At 37.9% G+C, this 22,992-nt stretch overlaps 1 protein-coding gene across 8 annotated transcripts in view; it reads right to left on the bottom strand.

Annotated features, from left to right (window-relative positions):
• Window positions 1-22,992, bottom strand: part of CCDC171 (coiled-coil domain containing 171) — a 152,025-nt gene that overhangs the window by 20,182 nt on the left and 108,851 nt on the right. For all 8 annotated transcript variants that reach the window (XM_031054283.2, XM_031054282.2, XM_031054288.2 and 5 more), the window contains one exon: window positions 5,447-5,599. In XM_031054283.2, coding sequence (XP_030910143.1) covers window positions 5,447-5,599 — 153 coding nt within the window. The remainder of the gene's footprint in view (window positions 1-5,446; window positions 5,600-22,992) is intronic.

The raw sequence follows: 22,992 nt of genomic DNA, 5'->3' as shown, positions 1-22,992 counted from the left end.
AAACCACACACTGGCAATCAACTGTCCTGATCAAAAGTTGCAATTATTTGAGGTTCATATCCTACTCAATTTTATCCTAGACTATCTCCAAGAAAACACTGCAAGACAGAGGGTAATAACAAGTCTGATTATTTTTTGCAAGGCAAATTAAAAACTGGTTCTCTCCAAATCTTTCAAAAAAAAAAAAAAAACAGTTCAATTCCAAATCTTTCAAAAAATATTTTCAGTTCAACTATGCATCAGGCTAGCATGAAGTAGTGGAAAAGCCAAGCAGAGTTTTCATCCAGGACCTATCTGATTATTGCAACATCTGGGAAGAGTTCCCCCAGCTACATCAGTCATTCCATGTCCTAACACAAGAGATATGGCTCCAGCCCATGAAAGATGCTCTCTGACATTTAACATGACATTGATGGAGTAAGTCCCTTTCTCCTATGCAGCAAGTGAAAAGGCAAACAGGGTGTTTTATTTTCACTCCAGCTCTGTCCTCGTAATTACAAATGTAAGTCATTGCATCCCTATTAGATGCAGGTCTCGGTCTTAAAATACATACTGAACTGGTGACAAGGGAACAAAGGGTATGGGAAGAAAGACAAGTTAAGACCACTGCCCAGAACAGCCAGGCTAAGTAGGAAGAAACTGGTGTAGTTAAATTTTGAGTTTTAAATATTTGTTTTCTCTCTACCTCCTTCCATGACCAGGATTCAAGCAGATCATAAGAACTGAGAGCTGACTGCTCTGAGTAGGAAGAAAACTGTACTTTTTGCTTAATGTAGTTCCTCATCAAAAAAATACAAGCATATGTCAGTTACTAGCATCTCAACAATAAATAAAGATTTTCCACATGTAAGATGATTCTCCTTGCTTATCTCATCTTACCAAAATATACAGTTATGTCTTTCCAGTACTTTAAGTGATATCATTAGGCATTTTCAGACAAAGGGAAGACACAACCACAACTGCAGGGGGTGAGGGAAGAAGTAAGGATGATGCAAAGCCACACAGAGCAATGAGTGATTTAATTTTCAAACTCAGTTAGAAGTAGCATCCAAAGACAACTATGTTTTCATAATTAGTTAGAGAACCCTACTCTTCTTGCAGAACTTCACCTCTCTCACCCATCTGAAACCTGCCCTCTCCCCCTTTCAGTTTCACTCCCCAAATTCCCATTTCTCCTGTGCACACAAAGCTTTTCTCTTTTTGTCATCTTTATAAATCACTGCTATTTTCACACTTCATTTTCTGCACTCCTTTGATTCTGAAAGGAAAGCAGAGAAAGGAAGTAATATCACCAGATCAGCTCTACGTTCAGGATCAGAAAAACACCTGACCACCTGCAATATAACAGTGGCATTTTTTGCCTGCCAAAACTGATACCAGAATATTTTAAATTCTTAAAATCCTGACATCAGTACTGGTATCAAACACAAAATCTCAGGGCCAAAAGCTACCAAAAGACGTTGTGAAGAAATTTTATAATGTTCTGTCAGTTCCTCCTATATATCAAGCCACACTGGAAAACACAGTGTCACTGCATCCACTCTCAAGAACACTGTGATTGCAACAACTAAATCTCTGGCAGCACAGACACTGCTGATTCATGTGCTTTCCATGTGACTAATACAATACCACATGTTGCCCCCCAGCACCCACAGAATAATTGCTTTTGACTATACTACTGCACAGTGAAGCATTTTAAAGCTCTCAGTTCAAAGCCCACTTATTACTGCAACTCTGAATGAAAATCTTAGTAATAAACTAATGTACCTGAAGAATTAAAGTGGACCAAAGCAGCAGAATCCAGTACTGCTAAAGTAACTGGCAAGAGTTCATTTACCAGGAAACCCTAAGCACAGTCCAGCTTATGACGTTTATATGACTAGATGTTGCTGAGCAAGAAACAGGCAAGAAAACAGAAATAAAGAACATTTTAGCTCATACCTTCTTTGCTTACATACAGATGGTGTATACAGTTAGTTACTACCCGTGAAGTACTTCCACTAAATCCACTTTCTAAGCACATTAGTCTTTCCTAAGGAAAATAGTAAGACATAAAGGGAGAGTCATGGAAAGGGAAACAATACAGTTCCTTAAATTTCATGGAGAAAACAGCAGTGCCAGTCCAGTAATGAGTTCAGTGCTCACTGAAGTAATTCTCTATCTTATTTCATGCTAGAGGTTGACTGCTGGCTTCTCTGTTCCTCTTCTTGCAACCTACATACCTATAGCCAAGATTACATACAGCCATATTAATGATATCTTCTTGGCTGAATTATCATTATTATTATTATTATTATAATCATCATCATGTCTACCAATTATACGCATGACCTGACATATATGTGGTATGTGGCAATGGAGGACAGAATTGTGACTGTGGTACTTGCACTTCAGAGAAAGTAATTAAAAAAAATGCTCAGAAGTGAAACTATTATGGTTGCAAAAAAAAATACAAAATATTTGTGGTTAATAACACAAAGAGAAGAAACTGACATAAGGGAAATTTCAGAAGCATTTGGTAAAGAAACAAAAAAAAAGGTCAAAATGGAAAAGTAATACAGGAATAGGGAACAACAGAAAAAATATTTAGGTAGAAAAACAATAATCTTTATTTCAGGCATACTAAATTTTTAAGAGTTGCAAGAATGAAAAATGCACAGGGCCTTTCTCTGCACAGAGGAAGAATCATCAGAGACTAGTACAACAGATAGCTGGACACAAATGAAGAGTACATTCTGCTACTGACTCCCCCTTAGCCCACATAATAATTCTCATCTCTGTAAGCAGTGTTTCCAGAGTTCATCTCATCTCATCTCTGTCCATCATAATCATATCCCCTCCTGTTCTTCTCTGTTGGCATTAGCATGAGTACACATAACCTCAGAATCTAAACACTACTGACTAGAAGGAAAGTGGTTGGACTAGAAGCAGTCTAGAGGATGGAGACATCAATTCAGAGTCTTAGATAAAAGATGAGAAGTCAGAATCACTGCTGTTGCCTTATGGTATCAGTTTTGTTTTTCACAATTATCAGCAAAACCCAAGCCAACAGAACAGAAAAAAAAAGTGGTGTAAATAGAAAGGCAACATAGTTAGCAAATTTCAGTACAAAAAAGGTCTATTAGGAAAGCACTAGGTTCTGAACATGGAAAAGATGAGTACTGATGAATGGCTCAAATTTAGATGCAACGGACAGTTGGGAGGGCAAGAACCTTATATAACCAGCATACAGACATCTAAAGACAGCCACAACATATGAGAAAAACTTTCATCTTATAAGGTAACAGTCTACAGATGGTATACACCTGAAAGACTTTTCAAAAATGTACTTCAGCACTCAGTAATAGGTTACTGTTTAGGAATAAGAGCATCATATGAAGACCTGCAATTAGTACAGTCCAGCTACTGTATTTATCTCCTACATAAAAAGTTTTGCCTGCAACGTTACCAGAACTGGATATATGATTGAACACAGTGGACTGAAACCAACAAAGTGTATACAATTCTGAAACCAAACAGATATCCATGAAAAGTCATTACTCCCTTTCATTTCAAATAATCAAGCAAAAATATTTGCTCTACTCTTTTAATACAAAAAAAAGAATTAGTACAAACCTCTTCCTTAAATCAGAACAGAACAGCACTGGTAGAAACTTTAAGGTCAGTTGCTCCTAAAAGCTGTGATGGCTGAAGTCATGCTTGATGTAACTTTTCCATATATTAGGGACAAGTTTACAGAAACCAAAATACTAGTACAAGATACCATAAGCACTTTTTTTTTTAAATTGAAACTTGAACACGTATAATTCTAAACTTTTTGCCTTTACATTAGAATTTTAACCCACTTTCCATTAATGCTCATGCTTTGGTTCAAATTAAACTGTAGCTAAAGGAAGAACTATTCTTTTCCCTAGAGGGTTGTATAGGAAGGCCAAGAGATCCTACTGCAATACAGAAAGTATCATCCTTACATTGATACCATAGGCAGACACAAATTACTTTAAAAGCACTGTATTTACCCACAGGCATTGGAGAGATGGGAGGGCAAGGTACTTATTTTCACTGTAACATATCAAGTCACTGCATAACCCTTTACAGGCAGGACTAGCATAACTTTGCTAAAAGCTCTCTCAACCCAAATGAAGCAAACCTTGCTGCAACAAGATTGGCACACTTCCCAGTCATTAGTACACAACTGGTCATCTTGATTTAAACAACAAAACAAATCATAACAGGAAAAGGAGCAAACCAAATACACTGGGCACAAGCTCAGCAGGACACATGTAAACCTAGTAAAAACATAAAGCCTGGGTGGAGGATAAAAGGAGTAATTTTAGTGAAGCAATCTCATTTAGTTTCCTAGAAAGGTTGTGCAGTCACAAATAAAACAAAGCTCTGATTCAACTCTGAAAACTAAAATTCAGCACTGATTAGTATATTTTCTATTTGCAGTAATTTCCCATTGTATTGATCCAATATAGAAGCAGGATAAGAAATTAATGTAATTCTGTTTGAAACAACCCAAGGCCACAGCCACAGTCTTTGAATATACATTTGCTGTTGTGTTTATGTCACTTCCATTAGTGATGGATCTCTTCTTACCGATCTTCAATTTAAAAGGCAAACATCCTCATTTTCTTTATGATCCTTTCCTTAATATAATAAAATAAAAGAGGAGAAAGAAGGAAAGAGAGAACAGATCCCCCCACCTCCAAACACCAAAACATTACCAAAAAGAAACAAGCCTCCAAATTTTCTCGTTTATTTCACATGGCAAAGTAAAGAAAGATGGAGAAGAAATACATGAAGTGTATGCAACCTGCACAGCTTGCACAGTCTCCTTCTAGACATACTTGGCTACATATTTATGACAGTTTATGTGTCTGGCCTCCTGCCTGTGGGACACAAATACATCTGCATTCAGTAATCCCCCTAGAGAGAGCTCTCATATCTGAAGAATCACCTTATTAGCCTTAAACAATTCTAAGTGTCTTTGTAGGCAACAAGAAATTCTTTCCGAAATTGGATTTTAACCCTGCAACTTTAGCACAAAGTATTATTCGTAACCACTATTGTTTAAAAAAAGGCCAGCATGTCTTCTAACAAACATTTTGTTTACATGCACAGTTAATAATATCCTGGTTTAACCATTCACTGTACTGTCAAAACCCAAGAAATCACAATGTATAATTTTCTAGTGACAGCAGCAATTAATAGGTCCTTGTGGAAGATATAGTAGTAAAATTAATCCTCATGTTAACTTTTACCACCCCCTTTCTCTTCTGTTAAAATCTCGGAAGGTTTCTGTTGACACAAATTTTATTGCTCTATTATGTTTATAATGAAATATTACTGAATTTCCCTACCAATACTATGCAGCATGAAGGGAGATGCTGTTTAGGAAACCACAGCCAAATGACAAAAACTAACTGAAAAGCAGACTTACCAACTGCAGGTTCTCATTTTCATGAAGACAAGCTGTTTGGCTCTTAGACTCTGGGGCTGCAGTGGGAAGCTTATGAGATGCTGTTTCTCTCAGCAGCATGTCAATTCTGGAACTTGCAAGCTGGTAGACATCCATAAAACTTTTAACCATGGCCTTTAAAAAGTAAAATAAATCATCAGTGCCAGGCAGGCTATACTTAAATGACAAATAGCATACATCCAAATTCATTACAGAAGACCTAACTTTTATTAATCAGAGAAATGAAACAAAGGTTAGAAGCCAGGCAAAAATTCCGTATCAGGACTTGAACATTAAAAGGTCTAACATAGGATGTGGTACTTTCAAAAATCTTAAATATTAATAGCATTAAAAAAATAAAATTACTGCACACACCAATTAGAAAGTGTTTTGACAAGCTGTTTTCAAATATGCAGTACTGCACTGAGCAGCTGATATAATTTTCATTGTATTTAAATTTAAAATGCAGTGCAAGTTCAAAGTTTACAAAGAATCAGTACAGTTTCAGGTAAATGTTCATACTTTCAAAGTAAGTCAAGTTACTAATCCACCTGCTCCATGTCTAAAAAAAATTAATTTGTGAGAAACAAAAGAAACACAGTAAAGCTGCAGACCTCTGAAAGTAAATAATCTGATTACAATATAGCTGGGAAAACAGAATTGTTTTCATGTACATAGCGGAAGAATGTCCCAACCGTGTAATATTGATCAGACCAATAATAACGTTAGCAGCACAACAGAGTACAAATGATTTGGCAGTACTGGTAAGTTTGTACCTACACTAAACAGTGTTATGCTGTTGAGATTATTGGTCTTCTTTACAATTGGTTAAACCTATTTTATAAATTATAGTTTTCCCTTCTGAAATGACCTGTAGCGAGTTTCTACTGTAAGAACATACTGCAGATAATACAAAATTGGCCTTTTGAATGTAAGCCTGTGGTACAGGCGCAAATAAACTAGTACCTCAAACAGGCATTCACAAAGATTTTTACTGTTTTCCTTTGTTCTCAAACACACTACTGCTTTTCAGAATAAAAGGTAACATAGCTGAAATCAATCAAGTAATTTCATTTTCAAACACAGAAAACAGCACTGGCAAATGAACACCATCATACCTTTTCTCATCAGAAAGAATATCCAAAATGTGTTACATACTATGGTACTAGTCCTAAAAGTGTATTCACATAGCTCTGTAAGTCTGCCACTGTCAACTCTGATCCTGCTTTTAAATTTTCCATCTATATTCAACATGACTAAAGTCCTGAAGCTCTTCACAAAAAATACCAAGCAAGAATGTGGATGTACCTCACACCCCATATAAAATTGCCTGAGAGTCTTCACATGGCAATTGCCCACATGTTAAAAATTAGACAGATGTTGAAACAGGTCTATTGACTGAGCCTGTGACTCATAAACAAGGATTATATCAATGCGTCATAACAAGCTGTCTCAAATCTCATAGAAAAAAATTTTACGTGTTCCTTTGATTACTTCCCACAAGATATTTATAGGTATCATTGAACTAGAAATGATTCCTTACCTTCCTCCTTTTACCTCTGCTACCACAAAGCTAGATCTATACAGCTTCATCTCATATCTCCAGAGCCAGGTAAAGCCCATGCAGTTATCTGAAACAGCAGTTACCAACCTGCTGCTCAACTTAGCTATTTCATCTTGTTTAACGAGTTTGAAAATTTTTAATTTAGGAAAAATGCAATAATTTTCAAGCTTATTTTCAGACACAGCAAATAGTTTTTCTAAGACATTTAGATTTTTTTTAAAGTCCAGAAAGAAGCAATTTGTCAGCTTGTTAAATTTTAATCAATGGAGGGTAGCATTTATACATCTATAGGCACACACATTCTTCCAGTATTTCCCAACTCCCTAGCAAAGACTCAGGGTCAGTTTAGACTTCTCTCACGCAGGACCAATGTTAGGAAAAATAGTATGTTTGAGTCAGTCTTCGAATGTGCAGTCCTTGAGTAATGAGTGTGCAGAATGTTTATTCTAAATAATAATAGTAATAATAATAATAATGAGGAAAGCAAATACACTGGGTTTTTGAAGCACCACTGGCAGGCATTCATTTATATATGATTTTACATAACTCATGGCCATCTCAGATTAAGTCACAGATCTGTCTTCCACAATAGAGAAGTTCCACTTATTAGAAAGCTTAATACATGGGGAATGGGGCATAGAACCTGGTCATTTGCATGTTATAAAATCTATCACATAAAGATTACACACATCTGTAAAGGAGTTCAGCACTTTAATTTAGATCCCTAACTGCACATTACAGAAACAACTGCAGTTCTGGAAATTGTTCCATGATCAACCAAGTCTGCTAAGAAGGAGTGGGTTTTTTTGTTTATAAGTTCACATAACAATAAGATATATACATAGTTTTAAGGTGTCTTATTGCTATGTATACTTAAGCAAACTTCCTTATTAATTTTTCTAGCACAAAATTCATCATTCATACACATCTGCTGGATCTGCACTTACATGAATACTTCAGGTTTGAATGTGTTGGTAATACCACAACATGAAAACTTGGAAGAGAAAAAAAACAAAAATTTGTCTTCCATTACAATATAAATGTATAAAAAATACACATCAGAAAATTACTTCTGTTCAGAAAGGAAAGATGCTGTGATCCCTGAAACATTACAGGAACCAATACTATTGCAAGTCAGACCACTTGTGAAGTTAAAGCCTTTCAAGACAAGTAAATATTACAGGAAAAGTAGTGGGTAGAAGGAGTCTAATAGTGGGGCTGAAGAACACTAATTTCTAAACATTACTGATGCCAGGTGTCCCTGCTTGCGCAGGGGGTTTGGACCAGATGACCTCCAGAGGTGACTTCCAACCTCAAAGTCTTTGTGAGGATGGAACATGATGCAAGTTAATAATAGCTGAAATTTACATAGGACTGTCAATTTTAAGATCAGAAATTGTAATTAATTACTCTGCATTAATGAAATAAAAAGACAAATTAATCGGACAGCTGAATGGCTTTTTCTCAGTGACCTCTTCCCTTTTCCTTTACTCCACACAATGCCTTATTTTATGAAGGATCTCACTATTATTTGAAGTTCTACATCACATGCCACTTACATAGGAGAAGCAAATTATAATGGCAAGAGTGTTTTCAATTTCAAAAGTGTCTTCAGTGTGAGGAGATCCATTCTCCACCACCAAGACAAGGCACTGTCAGCTTCATGAAAATCAGTGCCCAAGTTACATTTTCAAGTATAACTTTCAATGGACAAGTTTCAATACTTCTAGGGATCTTTTAAAATGGGTATTTGTGCATTTAAAAGAGCATCTCCAGCTAGAAAATGCCTATGAGCAATTTATCTTTCAATTCAAAGCAAATAACAAAATACTGAAAAACTCAGGTTAGTGCAATTCACATGATAGGAACAAACCCAAACTATCCCATGATTCTATTTCAAATTTCAGATTATTCTTTATTAAGCAACTGGGACTCCAAAGATTCTAAGCACTGCACACCTGTTTTGCATGCTTGTTTCTCCAGACTGTAAAAATAGGCAAGAATACATACAGAACCATTGCAAAACCATGTTTGTGCTTAACTACCTGCCAATTCTCCAATACCCTGAATATACATAGATAAGCATGTAAATAGATAAAAGACATACAAAATTTAATTAAAAATTATACATGTTTTAAGTTAGTTTAACAGGTAAGGTTTACTTCTAAGCAGCAATAAGGAAAAAGGTCTTTATGACTTGTCCAGAGACATCCCATCTGTAACAGTAGTGTACACATAAAAATTCTGACTTAAACTTGATTTATTCAGATTGATGAAGCTGAGAAACCTGAATTAAGAGTAAAAGTGGGACAAACTAATCTGATGCTATTTATAAACTACAAACCATTGAATTGCAATGCAAAATAGCAAAGTTTAAGCTGGGTCTTCCCTCTCCAGATTAATCTTTAAAAGGACTGAGAACACTTAACATCAGAGACAGTCCTCCAGGGGACATGTAAACCCAATTTCTTCAACTATTTCCTCCATATACTTTTGAACCAATCATTTGCTTGTTCTCTACACCATTTCTAGTACAAGTAATTTTAAGGTGCACATTGCTATCGGTGCTTTAAACCAGCTTTTGCATATGTCTGTAAAACAAGGCCCGAAGACTCCAAGCATCAAGAGTATTTTATTCAATGTGAAAATGGCTAATACTGACAAATTACACAACAGTCTTTAAGGAATATGAAATAAAAATATAAACCTTTTTTTAAAATTAATTCGTGACATTCAAAGGTTACTTAACCTTCAGCTGTTCTCAATTCACTTATAGTAGAAACATATGACAAGTAATATACAGATCAGCATATGCAAATTAGCAGAAGACCTCTCATCAAAGTTTTAATGTATTTATTATACATTATAAAAACAGCATTTTTAATTTCCAATTAAAACACTGTGCATGTTGTTGCCCTCACCCTCAGTGCTTGGCTAATGAGAACAAATACAGTTCAAAACAATCTTTATTTGGATTATGAATTACAAATAAGTGTGGATGGAAGTTTCCATTTAAAGTTTTGGACTATTCTGAAGTTACAAAAATAAAATACCAAGTGATTAAGAATCAGTTTTTTTATTTTTATATCCATGTTATAGCATTAACTCAGTATCTTATTAGGTCTACTGTTATCATAGAACTGTATCTCCTGTTCAGAAGGAACAAAACTAAAGCAAGGAGAACTTATATGAAATGATGCTTATTAAAAGGCATCAAAAAGATACAAAATGAGCAGCTTGACAAAATGATCATGGAGTTAGTAACATCACATGCAGCAGCAAGAATAACAAGACCATCTACTTCACACAGTGTACTTTCTCCCTTCAGGAAATTCTTCAACCAAAAAAGAATGTTTACAGGTAGTAAATTTACCTATGGGCAGTATATAGAAAAAGATGGACCTCAAAAGAATGAACAATTAACTCCAGTGTAACAAAAGGCTTAGATGAGAATCTGAAAAGGCTGAGAATGTCACTTATGATACAGAACCTGGCTGAAGTTCAGTTCAGGTAAAAGCAACTGGTGAGAAAACAAAACTCAACAAAGTGGAGTTCTGTATGCTTAATGGATAACCTATAGAATGCCTCTCATTATTGCCTTGCTTCAAATTGACATAAACAAGTCTAGTTAAAACAAAACATACATCAATTACTTTTTGTTTTCAGAAGCAAGATTTCAGGATACTTATCATATATTTAAGAGTTGTATTTGGGGAAGAAAGGATTAAAATTCATTTCCCCCATACATTTTAGCACTTGAAAACCCATTCTGTCTGCCTTGACCCATAGACCAAAATGTCTAGTGGCATCAGTGGAGGATGTAAATACAGCAGCTTCTCAGGCATCAGCAAAACCCTCAAGGGGAAGAGCATTCAGCAAAACTGCACTTTTGCAGCTGTTTGGCACTTCTTTAATGATCTATTCTCCTTGTATCTCATTTCAACACTAAACTTTTTGTTCGCTTCCATTCAAGCGTGGCATACACAATTTAAATGTGCCAAAAAGCAGGTCAGTTCTGTTACAACTTTTTTTTTCTTTCCAACGAAAACTGACTCAGTGCCACACACGGGGCCTAGCTCTATTCCCTTCGCTTCAATAACAATTACTTTACCCCGTAGGTCTCAGAGGATAGCCCAAGGGAATGAAGCTCTAAATAAAAGGCTAGATTCTCTGCAGGAGGTAATGACATGACTTCCTACAAGAAAATTGAAAAGGGAGCATTGAAATTGACAGAGACTGGAGGGAAAGTGCTTCTACTGGAAACCATTGCGGATGGGCATAGCAAGAATTGCCATTAAAATTATTACCAAGTGTAAGAGTTTCAAAAATAACACTGATCTTCCAGAAACTGGTAAATTAAGACCAATGTGTTTGTTGGTATGATCAGGTAGAAAGCATCCTGGGAATTTTATAGCAAAGGAAGCCTCTCTGGACAATGCAAGCAAAGCACTACTTAAGGAATTGCAGATTTTTATAGGCCAATAATATGTACATGCAAAAACTATTCTCTCTGTTGCACAAAGCACAGACGTATGCAAATGGCAAAGGAAAAACAATTGCTTTCCCAAAGAACTTATAGTTTAAGCCATAGCCATAAGGAAAATGCTACCAATACACTCTACCTCTTCCCATCCTCTTACTTAGTCTTGATACAAAAAGAACATTTTAGTCTGTAAGGGAGAAAAAGAATTTTCAAGTAAATGGTTTTGGTGAGAAAGAAATGGAAATTGAAAGAAATTTCAGGCTGGTGGCCTTCCTTCAGCTTCCTCTTGCCGTGTATATTCTAGACATGGATGCAAGAAAGAGGGACAGGTAGTCACTGAAAACAGTAGAAAGTCCACATTAAAGTGCATCACCTGTGAGCATGAAAATCTGCTTGGAGTGAGCACAGTATATCACCACTGATGAGAGGAACTAAACAGGAGAAGTCAAACAGAAAAGTCAGGATGCAGTTTTATTAAGAAAATGGCAATGTCCCATCAAACATTCATCACAAGAAGAAACAACAAAGTAGAACTTCTCATCACAATCAAGGTGAAATACCAGTGGAAGTACAAGCCGCCTGTGCCTGGATGATGTAGCTTTTGGTCTCTTGGAATGACATCATGGAAGCAAAACAGATGCACAAAAGATGAGGTACAGAATTCTGTTTTCACTATCAAATTCATAGAAGTAAAATCCATTTTTAAAAGCACATTCTTTCCTACTTTTAAGGGACTCCAATATATGGATAGAAAATCTTGTATAAGAAAAGATATTTTTATAATAAATGTTTCCTAAAAACTAAGTCTTAACTGTCTGAAATCAAATTTATTACTTATATGTGCATGAGAAGACATTATATGTGCATGAGAGGACATTAATCTACCAAGCTACTAAATAGAAAAATCTGAAGCAACTTTCCCTTGAGGTAAATTTAAAATCTCAAAAACTACTCTGTTCTTCTGAAATACTGTTCACAAACTATCCAACATAAGTACCTAACTTGACTATTTGCCTAAGTAGTAGTAACAATGCGTTTACTGAAAATCCTTTTTTTTCCCCATTGGTTTTAAAGAGTGCTCTATTAGCTAAGACCGATTTCAATTACTTTAGTAAAGAAATATGCTTTACAGACACACAGATGCCACTGAGACAAATCTTCTTAGAAACTCATTAAAAAATACCACTTTACTTTTAACTGGTGTAGAAAAAGCCTGTCGTTGACTTCAACAGAAAAAAACTATTATCCCCCAAAATCTGGGTTGACATTTCCTAAACATTTTGACTATAGCTATGAAGAGATATAGATTATTCCTTTCTGCCACAAGAAGCAGCTTTTCAATTTTACACTAAAACATTCTCAAACTTAATTAGATAAAATATTTTACTTGTGGTTAGGAAGGGGAACTGTGTCCACTTTGCATTTTCCATGCAAAAAAGATGAAGACTAACTATTCTGCAATTGCCATTTAGTAGGAGAGACAAATGTACCTTCTGGCAGGTTTAATCAACATGACAACTGTGATTATGTGGCTCATATGTAAACAATCTTTAGTGAGTCTTAATCTTCACATCAGATTTTAGGTGATTGCTCAAGTCTAACGGAGCCCAGGGGCCAGAAAACTGCATGATGTTTTGTGATACATATAGCTACTTCATCTCCTTTGCTTTTCTTACAAAGTGCTCATGGTGGCACTGCATTTTAATTCAACATAAATATGTCATCCTACATAAAGAAAGATTTCATAGTTTCGCAAAGAAACTCCAAAGTATACCTGTTGGGTTGGACAGCAAACTTTCATTTTGGCTTCTCACCAAACCATCAGTTATGTACACAAATCCATGATGCCAGTACAGGGAAAAGCACAAAGTCAGTCTCTACTTGTAATGATCCGCTGAACTGCATTCGTCAGGTAAATGGACACACACTTAATCTAATGTCCACTGCCATATACAGGATGGCCAGGTATTCTCGCTTTATTCTGCCCAAACTCTGATGTTAGGGAGACAATTTTACTTCATAAATTCAAAAAAAAAGCTAGACTTTCAATCAAACTTGCTTTCAAGACCTGATTTATGCCATTAACATGTTTTATTAGAAATTTCAGGAAATTTGAAAGTAGTAGTACACCTACGACTGACCTTAATGACCATACACATTAGCACTCCTCTTCCTAAAGCAGCAGTTGGAGAATATTTGCAACAATACCGCTAAAAGTGATACTGGCACCAAACTTGACAATCTGCTATCCTTAAGCTTAGTATGAAATAAGAAACATATTTTCCTCACGAAGTTTTCTGTTAACCATCATATTCTGACAAAGAAAAATTACTAAAATGATCCATCATCTTTGAATATCTAGTTCTTCTGACAATGGATGTAAGGCTGAAGAAAACCCTTGTTGGGAAAAAATTATTGTCTATCTTTTTGGCATGTCATATATCTAACAAATTAGCTCAACTCAAATGTATAAATCCAAATTATGCATACTAAAAACTGGTGGATGAGTGAGACACTCCATTATACTGAAGTCTGGGCTTCCTCCATGTGAAAGGTCAACAAGCTAAGTGAGAAAACTTGAAAACCAAACAGAAGAAGACACTAACTTTTCTGTTGGCAGAGCTATGGTTGTCCTCATTAAAACCAACAATTCAAAGACAAAAGTAATTACCTCATGAGCTTTTTTAGATAATATTTTGGAAGACACAGATTTTCTGTTTTGTAGTAAGCACTATATGTCTTTTTATTAAGTGGAAACTTATAATCTGATTGCACAATAGGATTTGAATTATTAGGTTGGGAGCTTGGCAAATAAGGAATAGGCTGTTATGGCCTATTCCCCTCTCTTGTCAACAATCAACAATTAGATCCAATTCCTTAGAAGCACAAGAGATAAAACGACTTCCTGAATTCTGCTTATAAAATTAGATGCTTATAGCAACACTGAAAGGAGAAAATTAAGGATAGGTACTGGTGAGATGAGTTTTCCCAGAGACATCAAGTATTCTTCAACAGGATTAGAAGTAAAATACTGACTATCATATGGTACCATAACTACATTGAGAAAGCCCTTTTTATTCTTTTTTACTAGATTTGGTGATGAGTTGCAGGCAGTGTAACATTGTGGCAATCCTAATGGTGGATCAACAAAAGCAGCATCTTATCCAGGGATCCCTGGCTATCTTAACTTAGAAAAACCCTAGAGGAGAGCATTTTCTAACTACCTCTAATTTTAACTGGTTACTACTTCCTTATCCATTTTTCAAAGCTGGACCACTACTTGCAGTTAGGTGATTTATGAGAAATTGAGCCTATGGATGTTGGTAACATAGAGAAATCACTTCCACAGCTGACTGAATATAAAAACTATAGATGATTTCTACTGGTTTTCACCTTCTTGTAGTTCCAAAATTAGGAAAGTAGCCTGAAAAGAAACAAGGAGTGGCAAATGGTAGGTGATTATGACAGATGATGCCAAAGCATGAAAGTAAACTGGGAATATTTATTAACATTAAATATTAACGTTAAGTAAAGTAGCAGAAACCATTTTCAAAGCACACATGTAAATAGTTTTTCTGGAAGTATGAACTTAACCTGCTAAGGTCCTTTCCACAAGTCATGTGAATGCTTAATTTTACATGGGTTCAAAAAGCAACGAGATAATAAATGGCTGTTGAATACAAAAATATGAGTTTGCCTCTGAAGACATTCAAACCCACCTGGTCTTGTTCCTTTGTAACTTGTTCTAGATAGCCCTGACTTGGCAGGCGAACTGGACTAGATGATGTCCACAGGCCCTTTACAACCCTAATGATTTTGTGATTCTGAGGTTTCATAAGAATTTGAATTAAAATGGCAAAGGTTGAGAGAAATTTTGGAGACATTTTAGCTCTGTTTATTACACTCTTTGTTTTACTTTCCCCTATCCAACCTGTTTTTAAGCAGAGACAACCAGATTTACTGCTATTCTGTGTGCCCTCCAGGCATTAAATGTTTCTTGAGTCCCACAGTCTGTTTCCCAAGGGAGTAAAATTTGTAGCAAGTCTCACACAGAGTAAATGCAGAACAAATCAAGCATCTAGGATGGTGACCTTTGCCAGCGTAAAGACAAACATCACATTCTGACATGTAGGAGACTTGCTGCTCAAAACCTATTCCTGTGGTCTTTGCTATTATTTGTAAAAACTTCAGAATTTAAACTTTAACTTGTAATCTTTAGTTTGTGCAGTATTAACTTATATAAAAAAAAAAGTTATTCTTTTGAGAATGGGAAGCTGGATGGAGAAAAAGCCTGGCACTATATGCCACAGCAATGGCAAGATTTTTTTTTTTGCTCTCTGATCTCTCCATTTTGTATTTGTCAATTATGATAGAATCAGGAAGAAGGCAACCTACAAATGGGTGCTAGTATTGGAAAAGAAGATACAATCTGCCTCAGAACAGAGAGAACGCACAATATAGTACATAAAATGTAGTATTCAGGCATTAAATAGGTGTTGCAAGTTTGCCCCACAGGTGGAATGGGTGACTGTTTCCTCCTGATCTTTATTTCAGAACTGCGCTTCTGTCAAAAAAAGAGACCATGATGTGGAAGCAATCCAAAGGAATCTCAGTATAAGTTCTATCAAGGTTTCAGGAGGATAAACAAATAGTAGTCTTTCTATGGATATGATCTTTTTAAAAGCCATGAGAGACTCAATCCTTTGCAGGTAAACTTGCCAACATGCAGGCTATGTATCCCTGTTATTTAGGTTTACAAAACAGTTCCACATTCATCCTCTTTTCACTGCTTTAGCACCCTCTCCATTTTCTCCCCACCCCCTGATTTCTTAATACCTTTTTGCTTCTGACAGGGAGAAACCATCATGAGGAAGGAGACCATAATGAAGGGAAAGTTAAAGAAGACTGTAATTAAATTGGGTACAGGAATGGACAAGTACTCATTAGAAATGAGTGCCCTACTTCAAGCCTTACTTTGTCCTGGAAGACCTACAGCAATAGACCTTATCAATCCTAAGAATTTATGCTTTTCACAGTCCAATATAAGTGTTAGAACTTGTGACCTTTGGATTCTAGCAGCACATATCACTAGATCATCAATCAGTTCAGTAACTGAAAAATCAAGACAAGAACTTCTAAGTAGTTCATTCTTGTTCCTGCAAGACAACAATGTAAAAAAGAAAATTTGCAGGTAACAACATATGTGAATTTATGAGTCACAATTAACACATACACACACACCCCTTTCTGTCCCTCTTCCCAAAACTCCAAAATGATTTAGTGGCAAACTGGTAGAATTTGGTAAAAAAAAACAACCAACAAACAAGTTAACTTTCAATCCTTTCAAAACTTGTTCTCTTCGATTTTTTACTTTAGTGGTATGGCACTTGGGATTCTATCCCAATCTACTTCTTCAGTATATGACAACTGTGGAGTGGCAGAATAGCCTGGGTTTTTTTGGCCTAGTTTTATATTCTGAAAGGTTTACTGTGTTTTTCTTAATCCTTAAGTTGCATATTCATTGCCATATTTTCGTCTAACTGCTGTCACTTATAGTGTCATGCAGAAGGGCAAATCAGGGTCAGTTTATGTAAGCGGCATCAATCTGAAAAACTTCATCAGTCTTTATTTCAAGGCATTATGCAAAGAACGCTGACATTAAGAGAGCCTTAACTGACAGCAAATGAAATCAATCAGCAAATCTCTAAGCCATAATCTTGCTCAAGGTGTAGATAACCCTTCCTCTTCCAGGTCTTTAACTATAAGGGCCACCAAATGCAGTATCTAGGCAAAAATGTCTCCCCTGATTTCATTACAAAATTCTTGCACTAATACAGTGCATTGTCTAATAACTTTTCTTTCTCTGTAAGCTATCAATAAGAATAACAGAGTTATGTTTTATAATGATGGAATACTAAGCAGTTAAGTGAAAAAAGGCTAAAGAAAAGATTCAGCATTTGAGGAATCTTGGGTTTTTTTTAGTTTAAATGTAATTAAGAATAGAAAATATTTTTTTTCTGTTTCTGCTATAAGGTATTTGTGTAATAAAGTCTATTGCCTTATTAACTTCTATTGCTTAAGATTCACTTGCTCAGCATTTCTTCTTAGTTCTTTAAATTAAAAGAACCAGTACAAAAAAAGTAACACTCCAGACAATTCCTAATCTTTCACAGTATTCACTTCATGAATTCATTTTGTAACTCACATGATTATCAACAGTTTAATAGCTATACTTCTGAAGAGCTTATCTGTGTTACACAGTACACACTGCACATAATATCAAACAATACAGTCACATCCAAGCTACACAGTGGTTATCTGGTAAAATCACTCATTTTCTGAAGATTCTGTGCACAGATAATCCCATGCAATTCTGAAAGGATATCTGAAGAAAAACTGCCTAACAAAAATAGGTGCTGTGAAAACTGTATTTGTTATTTTCTGTTACTGAATGATGCTTTATTTTGTATTTAGAGCTTTTAGGAGCCTGCCCTTGTTCACTGAGGCAGCTTTGGGTACATACTGAGATCACCATGTCTCTAGAGCAATTTTTCTCATAAAAGAATAGGGACCAGAAGTTAAGAAAGATGCTATATTTTGTAGAATTCAACAACCTCATAACCAGCTGGAAAAGAAAAAAAAAAAAAAAACCAACCATGCCAGGATTACAAGCAGAACCAAAACTAAATAAATAAACTTGGCGAATTAAGATCATGTTTTACACAGCTCTGGCAGAGCTTGCTTACATTATCAGCACAGATCCTTCATTAAAGATTACTCACATGCAACAGATACAAATGTTTGAAAAAGTGGACAAATGCAGATGCTTACATGATTGCTTCACAGGGTCAAAAAAGAAAGTTTTCCATTAAGAAAGGTTACTGAAAGGTTAAATTATTATATATTAACATTGGCATTCAAGATAATCAGCAGCAGATCTTAACTGAAAAGTTCTTACAAAACTAATAGTGAATATGAAAGAGACTGGACAAGAGTTAGTAGTTTCACAGGCATAAAGAGACAGAAAGATCAATTAATCACTAATTGATTAATTGGTGATAACAGATACTGACTTTTATAGTTACAGTCCCATAGTGCCAAAGACTTAACAGGGCTGGTGTGCAGTCAGTGCTCCAGCTAACTGGAAGCCTTCTAAGAAGGTTCTTCATATAGTCTTTATTCATTTATTGGAATGAAGAAAGGGAAAGGAAGAAAAAAAAAAGTGAAAGAGTTGCTGAGAAAGTGAGGGAAAGAAGCTAATGATAAGAAGGGAAAAAGGAGGAGAGAGCAATGAAAAGCCCATAGGGGACAGGGAGGAAAAGACTGCTAAAAGAAAAGTTGTGAAGAGGAGAGGTATTTGAGAATATGGTTATCCCAGAGAAAGGGGAAGGGGTGTGAAATTCAAGTTATAGAAGGAAAATATCCAACATCACGGCATTTTGAAAATGCCTCACTTTAGGTTTTAGTGTTTTGCTACAAACATTAATGATAGGTTTTAAAGGAATCATAGTTAAACCAAATTATGCCCAAATGGCTCGGATACCAGCTGAACGTATTCAAAGAGATTAGAGCTCTTCATGTTATGTCTCTTCAATCTGGTTATTCAGATTTTATTCAGATATTACTTATTGTTTCATAAGCCCTGCACCAACTTTATTTTGAACAAAATGAAGTTTGCAAGAGGTCAGGGGTGCAAGAGGTCACTCCACTCTAATGAGATCACAGAATCACAGACGTTCTTCCTGATGTTAACATGGAACCTCCTATGCTCCAGTTTACACCCACTGTCCCTTGTCCTATCACTAGATATCACTGAAAAAACCCTAGCTCCATCATTCTGACACCCACCCTTTACATATTTGTAAACACTGATGAGGTCACCCCTCAGTCTCTCCTCTCCTCCAAGCTAAAGAGACCCAGCTCCCTCAGCCTCTCCTCATAAGGGAGGTGTTCCACTCCCTTCATCATCTTTGTGGCTCTGCGCTGGACTCTTTCAAGCAATTCCCTGTCCTTCTTGAACTGAGGGGCCCAGAACTGGACACAATATTCCAGATGCGGCCTCACCGAGGCAGAGTAGAGGGGGAGGAGAACCTCTCTTGCCCTACTAAACACACCCTTTCTAATGCACCCTAGGATGCCATTTGCCTTCTTGGCCACAAGGGCACATTGCTGGCTCATGGTCATCCTCCTCTCCACCAGGACCCCCAGGTCCCTTTCCCCTTCACTCCTTTCCAGCAGGTCAACCCCCAACCTGTACTGGTACATGGGGTTGTTCTTCCCCACGTGCAAGACTCTACACTTGCTCTTGTTGAATTTCATCAAGTTTCTCCCTGACAACTCTCCAGCCTGTCCAGGTCTCGCTGAATGGCAACACAGCCTTCTGGTGTGTCAGCCACTCCTCCCAGTTTGGTGTCATCAGCGAACTTGCTGAGGGTACACTCAGTTCCCTCATCCAGGTCGTTGATGAAGATATAAAACAGCACTGGTCCCAGCACCGACCCCTGAGGGACTCCACTAGTCACAGACCTCCAGCTAGATTCTGTGCCATTGACCACAACTCTCTGCCTTCTTCCTTTCAACCAGTTCTTGATCCACCTCACTAGCTGATCATCAAGCCCACACTTCCTTAGCTTATCTATGAGAATGCTGTGGCAGACAGGATCAAATGCCTTTCTGAAATCAAGAAAAACCACATCTACCGCTCTACCATCATCCCTCCACCTAGTCACTTCCTCATAGAAGGCTATAAGGTTGGTCAAACATGACTTCCCCTTCATAAAACCATGTTGGCTGTTCTTAATAACCCCATCACCCTTGATATGCCTAGAGATGGAGTCAAGAATAAGTTGTTCCATCACCTTTCCAGGGACGGAGGTAAGGCTGACCCATCTATAATTAACCTGGGTCCTCCTTCTTGCCTTTCTTATAGACTGGTGTGACATTTGCCATCTTCCAATCCTCAGGCACCTCTCCCATTTCCCATGATTTACCAAGGATGATGGAGAGTGGCCCAGCAATGACCTCCGCCAGCTCCCTCAGCACCTGTGGGTGCATTCCATCTGGACCCATTGATTTACAGATGTCCAGATTGCATAGCTGATCCCTAACCCAATCCTCATCTTCCAAAGCAAACTCCTCCTTTGTCCTGACTCCTTCTGGGGCTACAGGAATCTGGGGCCCCTGGGGAGAGTCTGCAGGAGTAAAGACAGAGGCAAAGAAAGCATTCAGCACTTCTGCCTTCTTTGTAGCCTCTGTCTCCAGGGCACCCACCTCATTCAACAGTGGGCCTATATTGCCTCTTGTGTTAGTTTTATTTGCTATGTATTTGAAGAAGCCCTTTCTATTGTCCTTAATCCAACTTGCAAGATTAAGTTCCAAGGAGGCCTTAGCTGTCCTAACTGCCTCCCTACATCCTCTAACAACTGTCCTATATTCCTCCCAAGTGGCCAGCCCCTCTTCCCATAATCCATAGATTCTCCTTTTCCACTTGAGTTTGCCCAGCAGCTCCTTGTTTAACCACACTGGTCTCCTAGATCCCTTACTTGATTTCCTACCCATTGGGATGCTCTGACCCTGAGCTTGGAAGAAGTGGTCCTTGAATGCTGACCAACTATCATGAGCCCCTTTACCGCCTAGTACCCTTTCCCATGAGACTTCCCTTAGCAGTTGATTGAAGAGGCCAAAGTTGGCCCTTCGGAAATCCAGAACTGTGGCCTTGCTAGGTATTCTGTTCCTCCCACACAGGATCCTAAACTCCACCATCTCATGGTCACTGCAGCCAAGGCTGCCATTGACCATCACCACTTCAACCAAACCCTCCTTGTTGGTGAGCGCTCCTCTCCTAGTTGGTTTGTCCACCATTTGCATTAAGAAGTTATCATCAATGCACTGGAGGAACCTCCTAGACTGTAAATGATTGGCTGTGTGAGTCTTCCAGCAAATATCAGGGTAGTTAAAATCCCCCATGAGGACTAAGGCATGTAGTCGCGAGGCTACTTCCAGTTGCCTGTTGAAAGCCTCATCAACTCCTTCGTCCTGATCAGGAGGTCTATAATAGACTCCCACAGCTGTATCACCCATACCAGCCTGTCCCTTAATTCGTACCCACAGACATTCCACTTTCTCCTCATCTGCCCCTGGACAGAACTCAATACATTCTAGTCGCTCTCTCACATAAAGAGTAACTCTACCACCTCGCTTTGCTGACCTATCTTTCCTAAAAAGGACATAGCCATCCATGAGCACATTCCAGTCATGTGAGCTGTCCCACCATGTCTCTGTAATTGCCACTAGGTCATAACCTTTAGACCGCACACAGACTTCTAACTCCTCCTGTTTATACCCCATGCTGTGTGCATTGGTGTACAGGCATTTCAGGGAGCAAGCAGAGCACGCTGATGGCACCCTTGGGAGGTGGGAGGCCTTTTGGTCTTCATTAATAGTAGGACAATGCCTCACTAGTTCAGCTACGACCCCCTCGCACTTTGAATCTAACCTGAAGCTCTGTGAGTGAGCTCTGCTAACTCTTGTCCTAGTACCCTTTTTCACCTGCAGGACAGGGTCTAGTCCTCCCTAGTCCGCCATCCTTCAAGCCCTAGCATGTTTCTCTTGGGCTTGTCCCTAACAGCCTCAGTTAAATCCCCTCCCCCCTTCATATCTAGTTTAAAGCCCTGTCAATAAGCCCTGCTAACCCCTGCCCCAAAACCCTTTTCCCCCTCCGGGACTTGTGTATCCCACCTGGCACCAGCAAACCAGGTGTCTCATACAGCAGCCCATGATTGAAAAATCCAAAACCCTGCCTATGGCACCAGTCACGTAGCCATACATTAATCTGCAGGATCTTCCTATTTATCTCTTCACCCTTGCTTGTAACAGGTATAGAGGTAAACACCACTTGTGCTCCAGACCCTTTAACCAGTCATCCCAGGGCCCTGAAGTCTCTCTTCATTGCCCTTGCCCTCCTTGTAATAATTTCATCACTGCCAACCTGAAAAACCAGCAGCGGATAGTAATAAGAGGGCTGCACCAGATCAGAGAGTTTCTTTTTAACATCTCTAATCCAAGCCCCAGGTAGGCAGCAGACTTCCCTGTGGGATGGATCCGGGCAACAAATGGGCCCTTCTGTTCCCCTCAGAAGGGAGTCACCCACCACAATTACTCTTCTTTTCTTCTTGGTTGGGGAAGTTCTAAGGCATGGGGGTGAGTGACAAGCCCTAGGTGACTCACTAGATAGATGTACCTCTCCATCTCCATTTACCTGGCCTTCTCGTTCCAAGACCTCATACCTGTTATTCAAGGGCAACTGGGAGGGAGGAAGGGATTGTGAGGGTTTTCGCTTACCTCTCTGAGGAGGGACCTCCCTCCATACCTCCTTGTCCCTTAAGTTCTCTCCTTCTGTCTGATGGTAGGAGGGAAGGGGATCCATCACTTGTTCAACCACTTCCCTCTGCCCTTGCCTTAGGGTGTGGCTCCACCAATCTA

Source organism: Melopsittacus undulatus, chromosome Z, assembly GCF_012275295.1.
Source record: "Melopsittacus undulatus isolate bMelUnd1 chromosome Z, bMelUnd1.mat.Z, whole genome shotgun sequence".
Classification (NCBI taxonomy): Eukaryota; Metazoa; Chordata; class Aves; order Psittaciformes; family Psittaculidae; genus Melopsittacus; species Melopsittacus undulatus.
This window is presented reverse-complemented; position numbering and strand designations above follow the sequence as displayed.